The sequence below is a fragment of the Haliotis asinina genome, chromosome 1 (assembly GCF_037392515.1).
Source record: "Haliotis asinina isolate JCU_RB_2024 chromosome 1, JCU_Hal_asi_v2, whole genome shotgun sequence".
In the NCBI taxonomy this organism is placed as follows: domain Eukaryota; kingdom Metazoa; phylum Mollusca; class Gastropoda; order Lepetellida; family Haliotidae; genus Haliotis; species Haliotis asinina.
Genome location: NC_090280.1, coordinates 21,256,149 through 21,273,103, shown reverse-complemented (window position 1 = coordinate 21,273,103; position 16,955 = coordinate 21,256,149). Strand labels below are relative to the sequence as shown.

The window sequence follows — 16,955 nt, the reverse complement described above, 5'->3', positions numbered from 1 at the left end:
AGGTGATGGTAGTGAATAAGTGACTGCCGATGCCGAGTTCAGCATTAGAGGCGAAAACCATCATCTTATCCTCCCCAGCGCATCCTCCCCCACAAGGAATCAGTCACCCTGTAAAGTAAACGTCCAAGCGTCCTCTAGGCTGATCTCGGTTCTTGGTGATGACATCTTGGGGAACCTCTTCCTCTGCTCATGGTTTAGTACTGACCTTACGTTGACGAACTGTGACAGAGCAGTCTACTGCCTCTTCTCCCTACAGTAGCTTAATGGAAAACAACAACAACCTAATGAACTAGCTACAGGAGTGAATGAGTGAGTGAGTGAGTGTGTGAGTGAGTGAGTGAGTTAATATTTAACGTTACATTGGCAACATTGTAGCCATATCGTGACGAGAATATACGTGGCATAAAAAAAATATATATATGCATAATTTGAAGAACCTGTCGACAAAGGACAGTAAAGCCATTAGACTATCACAGTTGGTATTAAAACTACCGTGGAAACTTTAAAAAAATACAGTATTTAAATAGGCCATGGATCGCCAGCAACAGAGGACAGATCACCATACTAGGGACCATGGGGACTTACAGTACCTTTGCTACCTGCATGGACCCTAGCTGGGCTTACACCATCAGACCAGGGGCTAGAGGTACTAATTAGTGACTTGTAACAACAAGGGACTAGAGGGTCGGGGATGAACGATGCCTATTATTGTTGGAATCAAATGGTTTTACCATTTACCTACGTTTTTAACAGTATGCAATACAACACAAAATGGCAAGACTACGTGCTAACTAAAAAGTCCCTTACTGACAGAAATATTATACTTTGAAGTCAAATAACATGTTCAGAGGAAATTGCAGTGTAGTCAATGTTATTTTACCAGCAAAACTCCATTTCCTTTACAAGAAGTAATCGATGAATATAACTGGACTTTCATTCAAATGCCCGCGACTTGCAATATTATTGAACATTAAGCCATGCAAGACAAACCAAGTTTGTTCCAATTACAATTCTATGGAAAGGTATTGATACGTGGACACAGTATGGATTCTGTTTCATCGTGCAATGCGGGAGGCACCAGTTCAACTTTTAAAAAGGTTTTACGTAAAGTATATTATAAACACAACTATTAAATAATTCGCAACTTGCATAGGGATTTCAGTCTAGTCAATAGGCTCTAGACGATTCAATAATTAATAAAGGATCATTTCATTCATCTTTACAGGAATTACATTAGAATTTGCTTCACAGGATTCTCGCACGGAGATGCTATCACCTTCACGCCATAATATAGAATTTCAAAGCAAATTATTAATCAGAAAAAGTTGTTTCATAACGACTTATTGTGTGAGGTGATATGATTTGGTTTGACAGAAAAACACCACCACAGAACAGGCCAGAATTGCCACTTGGCTATAAATCATTCACTGTTAATGTGCCCCTGATATTATTACAAATGTTGGCTGTCGTGTAAAAACGGCTGTGTTAACGGGTGTTCAGCATTTCTAGAGGGACCGAGGCGTCCAGTCCCCGTCTCTGCCCGAGAAGATAAAGTTTCCAACGTAAGTAAGTTTCTGCTATAAGTAAGTTTCTCTCCGGTTCTGCGAATGGTGGTTGCCTGTTTTATAATAGCTCTTTTGTTTAGGATAACAAACACTAGGATTGAGTGGTTATCATAAGAGGAGTGTAGTCTTCCTCTGGCTGCTGTAATCGACATGGCTTCGAACTGGTAACCACTTGTTTGCTTAGCTTAAACTCAATTATTATCAATCGCTGCCAATGGAGTTAAACAACCTCAAAAATTTATTCTTCGAAATAGTGATTCCGATTTCATAACTTGACTTTAATCATTATTATTTACGGTACATGGCTAATATTTTGTATGAATACATTGTTACATTCACGACTCGAGTGAACCGTGAAGATCGGGTGATAAGGCTCGCTAACTTTGTTGATACATGCAATCGTATCCCAATTGCATTGATCGATGCTCATGATGTTGATCACTGCATTGTCTGGTCCAGACCCCATTATTTTCACACCGCCGCCATATAGTTGGAATATTGCTGAGTGTGCCGTGAAACAACAAACACGCTTATGACCAAATGACGGATTTAACAAACTGATTTTGTCATAAGGATGCTAGATGTATTTTATGACGAGTAGTATAGGGAATGTTAGAAAGAGACCAGGTTCCTCCCAAGGGTCCAGTTTTTCAAACTGGATCTTTGTTCGGGCCCTTATCCCGTTCCACCGATCCCCGTACTACTAGTGTGTTACATGACAGTTACATGCAAGCGGACATAGGGTCGGTTAAGGAGAAAGGTTTTTGGTTGCAGTGAATTGAAGACCATGTTTTTCAGCGAGACTAGATCGATGGCGTACGTTTCCATGGACCGTATCGGATCGGTGGAGCGTTTTCTGCAGTCGCCCTCGTATTCGCCTGGTTGGTACAAGTACCTGACGCTGACGCGGTCCGGTAAGGGTTAATCTTCCATTTTATCGCGATGTGCTTCTGGTGACTTCGCGGTTCATGACATCCACCACCTTCGGTAAACGCGCAACCCATTCCGTGTTTCTGTTTTTGGGATAGATCAAATCACCCGAGTACTGATGCGAGAACAGGCGTTCGGCCAGCGTGTGATTTAATCTCAAAACAGTGGCTTGCCTGCCTCATCTCACCCGGACGTCATGCTTGGCAAGGCTCCCATGATCTCTTGGGATGACTTGTAACAGGTCAGTCATCTGCGTTTGTAGATATTCCCCAAGGCTTTGGCAACTTCGTTAGAATCTTTGGTCGTCAGTGCTTCAGTTTCCTAATTACGACTGGCGACGTTGAAGACAGTCAGGGCATACCTGTATGTTTTGCGTCTCACCTGTCATGCGGGAGAAACAGGAGGTCGGCTTGGTGAACGTGATTCGGCTTGGAAATGTCACATTTTCTCCTCAGGATGTAGCAAGGCGCGGGCAAGTAGACTTTTTGCTTTTGGAGTCAGGCTTTGACTTTGTCTCCTGAGACACTGGTGGCTTAAGCGTGCTTTGGGACAGGGTCGATGCCTTTCCAGTACCAACTTGGCTGTAGTAAAGTTTCTCCATCGTTTCTGCATGCGACTTTTGCATTGAATTATTGAGTCGTCGTTGGTATGCGTGAGTGTCCATATGCGTAAGTGTTGACTGCATCGTTTCGTGTCCATGGGAGATTCGTGTCAATTTGGCGTGCTTGATGTGCTATTTCACTACGTTTTTCTTCACGCCTTTCACCTTTCCGATTTCGTTGTCTTGATGGAACGCAGCGTGGGTCTCAATCTGACATTTTCGGCGATGGACGTGCCGGCGCACTCGTCCTTCATCCTACCGTCCACTGTTTTGTTGGCGGTGTTGTGCAACAGGTGGTCTTTGGGATAGTCGCTGGTGTCGGTGGTGCTCCAGCAGTTCAAGCAGCTTTAAAAAGAAAGTTATAACTTTTGAAGAAATTGTGTTAAGAGAAACGTTGATACAGGTTTGAACCCGAGAAGAAACCATTCGCCAAAACGGAGCAAGCAAAAAGCATCTGTCCGGCCACTTCAAACGGATGGTGCATTTTTCAAAACGTACGATCCGCACGTTAGACGCAGGTGGAATTGTGAGACAGACACAGATCAGTTTTGTTTGTTCACAGCTATCATGGGGGCTTCACAACGTCAGGCTGCAGGAATCTTCCACTGCAACCGCCCAACATCAGGGAGACCAAGAGCCACAACACCAGCTACATCCGTCAGATCCCTCTCTGGAACAGAACATCGGTTACAGAGACAGCACAAGGACACTGTACAAGGACACACCGCACCACACCAACAGACGAACAGTCCTTCGACGACTTGATTACAAACTTTCCGTAGAATGGCTTAGATTCATCTACGCCGTCAACGCAGACTGCAATGGGCACGAACTGTATGTCCATTGACCAACAGCATGAGCATCGATCTGCGCAATTGGGAACCGATGATATGTGTCAACCAAGTCAGCGACCCTGACCATCCGACCGCGTTAGTCGCCTCTTAGGACAAACATGGGTTGATGAAGGCATATACTACACTGGGACCTTCACGGGTCACTGGATGAGAGTGCTAGATACCGATGAAAGTCAACCTGCGCTCAAGAAGTTCAGTTGGAACGAGGAGGTCTCGCGGTATCGGGTGACGTTTGTGGGCAAAGAACAGCAAGACAGGGCCCCGTTTCACAAAGCTATCGCAGCGCTATGACTGGCAGATTTTAAACTTTGCTAAACGTACGCCAACCTGCACTCACGGCGTTCATCCTTTCGATGGGTATGACGTCATGGAATGGCATGCCCTCACACCGCCTGAATTATTCGAGAATACCCGCAGAACATTAACGTCAAGGTATTGCCTTAGCCAGCGATTTCTCCATTGTTAGCTGACTCAGCGTGTACCGCCTTCAGAGAACTGACAGGAGCTTGAACAGACTTAGGGAACGTCCTGCTGACGTCATCCGACGACTGATGAGGGTTACTGAGGAGACGCGTGTTGGCTTCTGTGAATCCCCAGGGTGGCTACACTGGCTGTTGATCACGTGTTTCTGTTTCAGTATGTGACTCATGATGCACCTTTTGAATGAAGTCTGACTACAATGAATTTTCTTGTCAAATTATTGGAAAATGATTTCCATTTGTGAAATAATTATCATAAATCTCACATACGTCATTGCTCCTATGTTTATTCAAGTGAGGTCTGTGATAACGTTCTGTTGCCCGGTAGCTTGTTCACTCACTGATGAAGGACCAAATATTAGCTCTGAAATATCGTGCAAAGAATAAAAACATGTTGTTATCCATAAATGAGTTCCATGTATTGATGTTCGTCTAACTTGTAATGCCTTTCTGGACCTTCAACGTCCGTCTGTATGGCAAACCGTTTTCACATTTACTGATTTATTCAATTGTTTTCAAGATATCTGTTTAAAGATATGTTTGAAGATACTTCCAAATAGAATTATTGGTGCATCAAAGTGTTATAGAGATCATGTGGTATTTCTCAATGTGTTTAAGATATTGATAAAAATAAAACAACCACAGTGTACACAAACGTGTATTTAATAATTTCCACACATCCTCAAATGCATTACAAATAAATGTGTATGTTTTATTTCAGTTAACACTATCTTTAATTCAATTGCAGATATCTTCAGTTTGATCATAGACATCATCTATTCATGCTGTTAGTAATATCTCAAAACAAAGTACGGATCATTAACAATTCATCTATAAAATCAATTATTGATATCTAATATAGAAGGAAAAGGGTAGACTGGCAAACGCACTTTTCGTAAAAAAGGTGGGAAACGATAGCAACATGTCTTCAAATACTTCCGGCTACATATGCGAAAATACTTACGGATCCCAAAAATGTTGGTGATCATGTGCAGCTCGTACCGGCCGAGAGCTGCGGTTATGTAATGCTTGCACTACGTTCACTTTTCAGATAATTGTTTGAGTGACATTTTAGGAGTTGGGACGTGCAATATTGAACACACGTTACGGATAACGGCTCTCTATTTGGTGAGTACGACGTTTCTCTACCGATGCTTGTACTGCTTGACAACGGTGCAAGAATCTGCATCGAAACGTCGCATTCCCCATGAAGAATTTGTTAACCATAAAGGTTGTTCAATGTTGCACTTTTTAGACCTTATAAAATGTGCGTCCAAAAAATACGTTTTCGGGGTCCGGGTGATTAAGTGTCCTGTGGTCTATGTTGTAAATTGATAAATCTGCTTGACCTCATAAACACATCTTTTTGTAGTGATATGCACGTGTTCGTCTCTTCATGGGAAATATGTAAATTAAGACAAAATTCAGATAATAGCGTTATACATTCAGTAGCAAGCGCACGAAACGGGAGGCGGAAGAGAATATCCTTGGGGCCGCTGATGAACATCCTCTGAATATCTCTAATTCAACTCAAGATATCAGCAATCCCTTCTACGATGTTATTAATACGCTTCCTCATACATTTAATTCGTTTCACGAAGTTTATTGCAGATACATCTATAATTACCTCTATTTGAATTTCAAGATATCTTCAGTTCAATTGAATGTAACTCTATTTTCATTCAAGATATCTTTAAAACTCCAGTAAGATATCAATAGTTTCTCAAAACATTATTTCTTTTTGAGATGTATTTTTAGTCGTAATGTCTTCAGTTTAATTCAAGATAACTTCAATTCAATTGAATATGTTTCAATTGTATTTAATTTATCTATAACACAAGTTAAGATATTAGTATCTCTAAAACTGTGACAACAACTTATACGTCAGTGCACTAAATCATTTCTCTTGATGCTTATAAAGTTGATGCAAGAACTTTGTCTAGGTACTAAACAACTGTTCCTGTTTTGCCTCAGACGTCCAGACATGACATTCACGCTGTCGTTGTGGCTGTCGGTGTTGTATGTCATGTGCTACCACCACCAGGTAACGTCGGCGTTAGATGTGTTCCTCGTAAAGGTTGTGTCGTCGCAGGTCCTGTGTAACCGACTGTGTGTCTACACATCACGGTGTCAGGCGTATCACTGGGATGTTGCTAACAGAACTTGCCACCTTTCCACACAACCTGCATCCACTGACAGTGGCTTCACAAATGTTACGGTAAATATTTATAAGATTCGCGGAATAAACGCAAAGTTTAAAATTTTGTGTGACACACAAACAAACACAATCAATATAAGCATTTGTTACCGAAATATATGTTATGTAATAGAAAGACACACGTTTAAAAGTGTGGTAATGATCAACAGTCCATAAGAACAACGTGTTCCATTCCCCACTTCGGTAAAATGTGTGAAGCCCATTTCTGGCATAACCAGCCATGATATTGCTGGAATATTGCTGAAAGTGGCGTGAATTAGGCTCACTCGCTCAAAACGAACAGCGCACCAGGCACATGTAAATGCCGCCATTTCACAAGATGTGGTTCACAAGCAAGTACACACTGCCATAGTGTCTCTCTTGCACTTTGATGCTGACCTTGAACCTTCGCCTCACTGGGGCCACTAAATGTCGATGAAACCTCCAGAAAAGTAAATACTGTATCCGACCACGAATGTGTGGGAGTTCCTGATATACGTCCATCTCGTCCATCTCATTCCGGACGTGTACAATAAATGATACTTTCAATCAGAACATTTTGCCGCCCAGTGTAACACATCAATCTTGTTTTGACTTCTGTACTGTCGTACAATTTGAGCAATGCGTGTCTGGCTTACGGCTTTCAGTGTCGTTCCATTGAAACAATGCTAAAGCAGCTGTCTGTTGTTTCACTGATCAAGCCATTTCAGCAAGTAGTATAGAATTATGGTGCTAAGTCCACAATCAGTAACCTGTAGGAGAGTAATAAAATCAGAGCATCTAGTTCTGACGCTGACAACATTCTGTTTTCTAGTCTCACAAAGGACAATGTGGACATTGCCAGTGCGCCCAGACAGAGACGTGTGTTCCTGTTGAAGGAGCATCTGCACACATCTGTCTGAAGACGACGTTACCGACTTCATCTCTTGCTACAACTGCTGCAACTCTCACCACAACCCCTTCCACCACAGCGACTGCAACTTCTACCACCACAACGGCTGATACTACTACCACACCCACGACTACTACGACCACAAAGCTTCCACAGTCTACCGCTACAATGCCGACCACAACGCATACTACAACTACCACCACAGCCCCTACAACTACTACCACACCCCCAACAACAACCAGTACCACCACACCCTCAACATCGACAGTATCAAGCACCCCTACAACGACTGTGACCACAGTGGTACCAGGTAAAAGGCATTTTGCTTCCTTTGCTTTGACGTTTGCAAATTTGGTTGAACGTCTGCATCAAATCGGTATAATTTTATATCTGTATGTCTGAGTGTAGTGTGGGTTTAGAATGGTCGGTGTTGCTTCTCAAATATCTGATGACTGGCATAATGTCTCCGATGATAAACACTGACTTGTTCCTAGACAGGACCTTTGCTTGGTGAGCTTAGGTATTTAACACTCTTCATATTTGAGAAAAAGGGTCATATTCAATTAAATTTAAATCAACGAAAATCAACGGTATGACACTAATATTGTGTGAAGTAATACACTGGTATAAAGTGAAGTTTACACCAGAATACCAGAATGACAGTCATCATGGTCATCACTACTGTCTACGAGGTGGCGTTGACGTTAGTGTGTGTATGAACACCTCTTACTGCTAGAACCTCACACCTCCTTCGTTATTGGATGTTTAGCTGAGGAATCCTTGTCCATTTGAACAACTGTTGAAGGGTTATTTTCGGATTACACGTTTGTCTCTTTGATCCCACAGATGTTCTGTTGGGTTCAGGTCAGGGGATCTGTAGGCAGACAGATATTTACAATATTTAACCATCGCATGTCTGGTGAATTAGTTCAAATTTATAGTCACATCGGCAATATTTCCGCAATATTGTGACTTGAAAAGGTATAAATTAACCATAGACAAAATTAAATAAAACACCCGTCGTCGAAAGACAGTAAAATGACTAGGGCATCACTGGAATACATTTAAGGCTAGTAATTAAGTCTGAAATATTGTACCTATAAATGCCAAATAAAACATAATAAAGAAGCTATAGATCGCCAGCAACAGAAGGTAGATCACCATACTAGGGACCATGGGGACTTACAATACATTTGCGGCCTGCATGGACTCAATCTGGAGTTACACCATCCCTTCAGCTGACTACAACTTAGCCATACATTAAAAATACACATATTCTACAAATGAAAAAGTGAAAAGTTAAAATTTACTTTAAATGTTTGGGGACGTACGTACCCAACGAAGGTCTAAGTCGACGTATAGGTACAAACCTTCCACCAGTATTTTAAAGTGTTATTTTGCGTTTATTTTTTAATTAATATATTTATTGCGGGTGTCTCTTCTCGTTTTTGAAGAGTGTAGATTTGCGGCGTGGTTGAATCAAAACTTATTCACTGAACAAAACATTTTCTAACTAATCAAGAAGTCTTTCAGAAGTATTCCGTGCACAGAAGGTAACTGACAGACTTGCAACATTAGAATATCGTTCATGTTTGCGTCCGACTCGTTGATTCTTGACAGTTATTGTCCTTTATCTGACAATTCGTTTTAGGAATTCACACCATGAAAATACGTGTTAGAGTTAATCTAAGCAACCCATGTTTGACGTAAGCGGCGACTAACAGGGTCGACTGGTCAGGCTCATACTCAGACTTGGTTGACACATATCATCAGTTGCGTAGATCGATGCTCTTGCTGTTGATCACTGAATTGTCCGGTCCAGACTCGATTATTTACAAGCTGTCAAGATGGCTGGAATACTGCTTACTGTAGCGTTAGTCAACAGTCAAACATTGTTTCAATGTTGTAATGTATAATACGATGCTTCAACAGCTCAGATGGGCAAAGTGGTAATTGACTATTGTTCTAAACAGGATGTCGATAACTGACAGGATATTGATACGACACAAGGTAACGATGGCGAGTGGTCCTCATACCTTTGTTTGTGTACTAGTAGTATTGATAAGGTGATATCGCGTGACGATATTTGCGTCATCCAACAATAACACAATAGCCGTACTTTCAACCGTCATTTTAAGATTATATTGAGTTGGGTGTCCGTAATGTAATTCTACACACTCACTGTCATGTTCAGGTGAATGCGCATACTATACAGCGGGTGAGGTTTAACGTCGTGCTTAAGAATATTTAGAAAGGCGTTGTGCATGCATGTGTATGTGTGGCTGCTTGTAAAAGCCCAGATTTAGTCTGGTTGTACAGTACTTTCTCTCTGAGATACCATGCCGCAGTTAGGCATGAACAACCCACTCAGACACATTATACTTGCGTCCGACCCGACCCGTAATGTTTGTCCCCATTAAATCAGACGAGCACCAACAAGAGCCATTCTTTAACGTCGTTTGGTAGGACGCAGCCGGGGATCAAACCAACGACTTTCCGCTCTCAGCTGGACGCTCTAACTTCTACACCACGGAGACGGTCATCTAGTGTAGATCCATGCTACATGGAAACAGCAGCGTCCAGTAGTTCACTACCTAGGAAACAAAAGTTATCACTGACTTCGCTCGACAAAACGAAAGCTACAATGATGTGTGTAAAATGTATCACAATTATCTTACAAACAGAAATCAATAATTGTACCGGATATTCATCGTAATGCAGGAAACTCTTCCGGAGTTGGATTTGTCCTATGCAATCTCTCATCGGCTCATGGTCTTCCCGATACTGGGCAGTCTTGGGTCTGGCCTGTTTGTTGGCAGCAGATTATGAAACAGTACGTGACCTCCTATAGTGGCTGCTGTATGAACCAGTATGTGACCTCGTATAGTGACTGCTGTATGAGTGAGTTGAGTGAGTTAATATTTAACGTCACATCGGCAATATTGCAGCCATATCGTGACGAGAACAATATAAGTTATAGTAATGTTAAGATGAGAAAAGAGAAAAAGTAAAACCTGACAGCGAAGGACAGTAAAAACACTAGAGTATCACGGAACATAAAACTAGCATTGAAAGTTAAAACATTGGAATTAAAGAAGACAATACAACATAAAACCGGGGCTATAGATCGCCAACAACTGAAGGTAGATCACCATACTAAGGCCCGTGGGGACTTCTGCTACCTGCATGAACCCTAGCTGGATTTACACTATCCCCTCAGCTATTGGCGATTATCCTGAAATTTAGCCATTACTTAAAACAACAAATATTCTACGATTAAAAACTAGTAGTAGATTTAAATTGACTATGAGAGTATTGGACTTACGTACCCTCTCAGTAGGACAATAATTTTACAATACTTCAACCCCCTTTGAGGGTACAGCCACTAACAATCTAAGTTACTAATTTAAAATACCAATCATTAAAATACTTTCTACAGAACATATCAATTACAATTCAATAACAAAATCAATTTCTTTTAAAAATCCAAGAATTAAATGAGTACTAACTGTGCTAAAAAGATCCTTCATTGTTTTGACATTGAAATAGTTATCCCTTATGATGGAGAATTCAACACAGTCAAGCAGGATATGCTTGACCGTGGTTCTCTCATCACAAGGGATACAAAACGGAGGATCATCGCCTTTTAGTAAATAACTGTGGGTGTAACGCGTATGGCCAATGCGACATCGTCGCATAATGACCTCTTCAAATCTGGACTGACAGCCCAAGTGAGTGTAACCAATATAAGGTTTTATGGCATGTAATTTATTTATTCCCACTTGGGTGTCCCACTTCTTTTGCATCAGATCACGAATGTAAGTTCTAATTCTAGCTTTATAGTCACTGTATGGAATAAGAAGTGGTGTCACAGATTTGTTGAGTGCAGCCTTAGCAGCAAGATCGGCCATTGCATTCCCAGAAATACCTACATGGCTGGGTAACCAACAAAAGACGATGTTGCACTGGCCAGTTGCAAGATCATTATACAATTCAATTATGTCAATTAAAAGTGGATGTTTACAAGACAAATTTTTAATAGCCTGAAGGCAAGAAAGAGAGTCAGAAAAAATTATATACTGTACATGATTAGGATGTCTTTGAATATATTGAAGAGCCGTTAATATTGCGTTTGCTTCTGCAGTGAAAATGGAGCTGTTATCAGGTAATCGAGAAGATATTGTTCTGGACCCAATGACAGTGGCACAAGCAACTGTGCCACCATCCTTGGACCCATCTGTAAATAATGATTTGTATGTACTATAATTATTTTTTAATTGCATAAACTCTTGTTTATATTGTAATTCGTTTGTGTCTGATTTTTTTAGCTTTGTTAATGTGAGGTCAACTTGTGGCCTCACTAACTGCCAAGGAGGAGAAGAAAGAAGACGAGAAGGCGCTATACTTTTCAACTCAATGCCGGCAGCAGAAATGAATGGTTTAATTCTGTGCCCAAGTGGCGGGACAAGAGAAGGCTTTTTGTTGTATAAATGCTCATAAAGATGATCGAAAACGCAGTTAGAGTATAGTTTTGTAATATATTGTAAAGCTAATTTGATACGGCGCTGTGTAAGAGATGGTTCATCGGCTTCGACATAGAGACTGTCAATAGGAGAAGTTCGGAACGACCCAAGACAAAGTCTCAGACCTTGGTGGTGGATAGAATCAAGGAGTTTTAGATTGCTTTTACAGGCTCCACCATAAATGATGGAGCCATAATCAAGCTTCGAACGGACAAGTGAACGGTATAGGTGCAGGAGAGTAGCTTGATCCCCTCCCCATTTTGAGTTTGACACAACTTTCAATAGATCAAGTGCCTTCAGGCATTTAGTTTTCAGGGATTTCGAAAATCAAACCTAAGAACTTGGCCTCCTCAACGACTTTGATAGGAGTGCCATTAAAAAATAATTCTGGGTCCTTATGTGGTTTATACTTACGGCAGAAATGGATGCAATTAGTTTTTGTCTTAGAAAATTTAAAACCATTCTCAAGACACCATTTATTTATTTGGTTTAAACATAATTGCAGTTGCCGTTCAATAGTATGCATATTCTTACCGCGACAGGAAATATTAAAATCATCCACGAAAAGTGATCCATCTATTGAATCGTTTAAAACCTTGGATAAACTGTTGATCTTGATACTAAATAAGGTCACAGACAAAATGCTGCCTTGCGGAACACCCTGATCCTGATTGTAATGATCAGACAGGGTAGAACCTACTCGGACTTGAAATTGCCTGTCAGTTAAAAACTCTGATATAAAAAGAGGCAAACGACCTCGCAAACCAAAATCATGTAAATCTTTTAAAATTCCATGTTTCAAGTAGTATCATATGCTTTTTCTAGATCAAAGAATATAGATACTGCATGATTGGTAATAATAGCATTTTTGACGAAGGATTCTAAACGTACTAAATGATCAATAGTACTTCGATTCTTCCGAAAACCACACTGAATATTTGTAATGAGGTCATTCGTTTCCAGATACCAAATTAATCTGTTATTTACCATTCGTTCCATGGTTTTACAGACGCAGCTAGTTAAAGAAATCGGTCTGTAATTTGATGGATCCGTGTGATCCCGGCCAGGTTTGGGTATTGACACGATAATTGCATTACGCCATGAAGGAGGAAAATTCCCAGACGTCCATATTTTGTCAAATATATCTAAAAGCGTCTCCAGGCATGATTCAGGCAAATGTTTCAGTAGCTGATAATGAATAGTGTCATCACCCGCTGCAGTATCATGGGCTTGGTTCAGAGCAGTGTGGAGCTCATGCATTGAAAACACTTCATTATAGTCTTCACCGTTATCGGAATCAAAATTAATTTTTATCTTCTCCTGTTGTTTCTGGTATCTCTGAAATTCAGGGACATAATTTGCCGAGGAAGAATTTTTGGCAAAAGTTTCGCCAATTCTATTTGCAATATCCGCTTTATTAGTTACCAATTTGTCACCATCTTTAAGATGGTGAACAGCAGATTTTGAGCCTTTGCCTTTTATGCGCTGAACCATGTTCTACACCTTAGACATGGGTGTGCGTGAATTAATTTTTGATACATAATTTCTCCAAGATTGGCGTTTGTTTTGCTTGTATGTACGCCGTGCCTTGGCACTAGTAATTTTTACATTGTTAAAGTTATGAACAGTAGGATGTCTGCGAAAATATTTTTCGGCTTTCTTCCTACGTTTTCGTGCTTGTTTGCATTCGTCAGTAAACCATGGTTTACGAATATGAGGAGTTGCAGAGGACTTAGGAATCGTTTGAACAGCAATTTCATTCAGCTGTGCTGAAAAAAAACTGGATGGGATCTGCTACATTACTGAAGTGCTCTGGTGTTAGTTTTTCTCACATAATTGTTTATACAAAGGCCAGTTTGCTTTCAGAAAATTCCAACGAGATAAAGGAGGATTATCATCAGGTCTTACAGCTTTAAGGACAGTAGGGAAGTGATCGCTGCCACAAAGGTCATCATGAACAGACCATTCAAATTCATTGTAAATGTTTGATTCAGTCAGAGCTAGATCAAGTGAAGAATATGATCCAGTGGCTGGATGCAAATACGTATGTGAATCATCATTAAAAACACATAAATTATTATCAGAAATAAAATCTTCAATAACTTTTCCCCTATTGTTCGTATTTGTACTACCCCATAGAGGGTTATGCCCACTGAGATCTCCCATGATGATGCAGGGTTTTGGCAGTTGATCATACAAACTTTGAAGGTCAGACTGTCGAAGAGATGATGAAGGAGGCACATATAAAGAGCACAACGTAAGAGCAATGTGCAAGGTAAGTCGGACTGCAACAGCTTGAAGAGGAGTATTCAGCTGAATAGCACTGTGAATGATGTCCTGTCTGACGAAGATACTACATCCTCCAGTTGCTTTGCCCCCTTCAGGAGAAAATGAATGGTAGCCAATGTGTTGTCGTAAGTTAAAAACATCGTTATGTTTTAGATATGTCTCCTGGAGACAGCTCCTGCTGACGGCTTAAAATCCTGTATTAACAAAAGAATCTCATTACAATTTTTCCTAAGTCCTATGATCCAGTTCCACTGGATCATGTTTGGCGATCGAATCACGATGGTTCAATAGGCGATCGCTCTCGTAAACGGGAGGAAGAGAGATCCCTCCTGGTATCCTTTGTAGAAGGAGTAACCTCCATATCCAAAGGATCAAAAGTGTTACGCACAGGTACCTCCGAAGGAATAGGGGACCTGGCCTTTTGCTGTTTTTTAAATCTTTTTTTGTCTTTCTGTGACATGTGAGTAGTGCCTGGTTTCTTAGCTCGGACTGACTGTCTGTCTCCTCAACAAGTTCATTTTGAGTTTGAGTCTGTGTTTCTGAAGTGCATTTTGTAGAAGCGTCAGTAACGGTGCTGATGTTGACTGGCTGATCTGACCTAATCCATGTCATTTCAGTCTGGCACATGACTGATGCAGCTGCGACAGGGCGTGCTGCAGCAGCTGCATATGTGACGCTTGAAGAAGGTGTCGACTGGTGGGCTACTAACTTTTTTGCTTCAGCAAATGAAATATTGTTCTGACATTTGATCTTCATAATCTGAGCTTGTCTTTGCCACTGAGGACACAGTTTTGAGGAGGACATATGTTTGTCACCACAATTTGAACAGTGAAAATCATTTTCACAGTCTGATCCATCATGGCTGCCACTGCAACGGTGACATACCATAGAGTTCGAACAGGGGCGTGAGCCGTGACCAAATTGTTGACAACTATAACATCGAAGTGGATTTGGGATGTACATCTCCACTCCGATATTAAATAACCAGCTTTGATAAACTGAGGAAGTGTTGACCGGGAAAAAGTGAACAGATAAGTATTTGTTTTCCAGATTATCCCATCTTGTTTTGTGGAGAAACGTTTGACTGATGTGACACCTTGACTTTCAAGTTCAGCTGCAATTTCCTGTTCAGACATGTCAAGGAGGCAGTGAGCTCTGTCCCGGACAATGCCACGGCAAGAGTTCAATGTCCTGTGCAACATCAATGACACAGCAACATCAACATTGGCGAATTTAGTAACTGACAATAGATTCAAAGACTGCTGCCGCCGTGCACATTCAACCAGAAGGGAACCGCCACGCAGACGAGAAACATTCTTAACTTCACCTCAAATTCCTTGAATTGCTTTGGATATGGCAAATGGATTCAATTTAATTGGTTCATGGCCAGACGCCTCAATAACTAGGAATCGAGCCCATGAGTCTGTGTTTTGGGAAACATGTTCATGTGTATGATCAAAATCCAGGCGTCTCTTTTTTTCATTTCGAATTGAACCAGAAGTGTGCTGTGATATGTTTAGTAAGTAGTATACCGGATATCCAGATGCAAACACCAGGGATATGGGGATGCTATACTCCAGTAAATATGTCTTGAATAGCCATCTTAGTCTAATAAATTAATTGCTCGGCTGGTTCTGCCCATAACAATTATTCATAGAGAGACAGTATTCAGCGGTCAACATTACCAGATTGGCCCATGAGCCACCGCCTTCTGGCATAGGACTCTAGGCATTAAATATATCAATAATTTGGAAATGAGAGGTCGAAATGGCCAAGACCCAAATAGTGAGCGAGTGTGCAAACAATATTATCTATGCACAGGGCATGACGTGACCAGCCGATTGATAGAACCGGGCCAGTTCTTCTACCACCCGTCTAGGTGAAGTCGGGGCCAAAGTGGTGTGTTGAGCAACAGGAACGCGGTTTCAAGCTCCCATTGCCCTCAACCACCAGGATCCCTTCCTCCACCGACACGGGACGCAACCCACGGCCAACAGGCTCCCCAATTTGGTCGCCTCTTACGACCAGCAATGGGGTGCTGTGGACACGTTCTATCCCGGGCCCACACGGGCGGACTGCTGTATGAGCCTGTACGTGACCTCCTATAGTGACTTCTGTATGAACCAGTAGGTGACCTCGTATAGTGATTGCTGTATCAACCGGTACGTGACCTCGTATTGTACCTGCTGTATGAACCAGTATGTGACCTCGTATAGTGACTGCTGTATGAACCTGTACATGAAATCGTATAGTGACTGGTGCATGAACCAGTACGTAACCTCGTAGAGTGACTGCTATGTGAACCAGGTGACCTCGTACAGTGACTGCTGTATGAACCAGTATGTTACCTCGTATAGTGGTTGCTGTATGAACCAGCATGTGACCTCGTACAGTCTTGTAGGTCTTGTATATACTGATTCTGTATGAACCAGTAATGTCTTTTGTTTGTCTTGTGAGATCTGTGGACAGTGAAACTGTATCAACCGGTAGGCGACCTAGTATAGTGGTTGTTGTATGAGCCAATACGTGGCCTCGTAAAGTGACTGTTGTATGAACCCCGTTGTGACCTCGTACAGTGGCTACTGTATGAACCAGTACGTGGTCTCGTATAGTGGCTGCTGTATG

At 41.4% G+C, this 16,955-nt stretch overlaps 1 protein-coding gene across 3 annotated transcripts in view; it reads left to right on the top strand.

Annotated features, from left to right (window-relative positions):
• Positions 1–16,955, top strand: part of LOC137274462 (mucin-6-like) — a 38,723-nt gene that overhangs the window by 14,164 nt on the left and 7,604 nt on the right. Inside the window, exons 1-3 of one of the 3 annotated variants that reach the window (XM_067807671.1) lie at positions 1,371–1,562; positions 6,404–6,647; positions 7,441–7,828. In XM_067807671.1, the coding sequence (XP_067663772.1) occupies positions 6,414–6,647; positions 7,441–7,828 (622 nt within the window). In that variant the 5' untranslated portion in view covers positions 1,371–1,562; positions 6,404–6,413. Of the gene's footprint in view, positions 1–1,370; positions 1,567–6,403; positions 6,648–7,440; positions 7,829–16,955 lie in introns of those variants that run through there. The other 2 variants (XM_067807679.1, XM_067807663.1) reach the window with 2 other exon arrangements.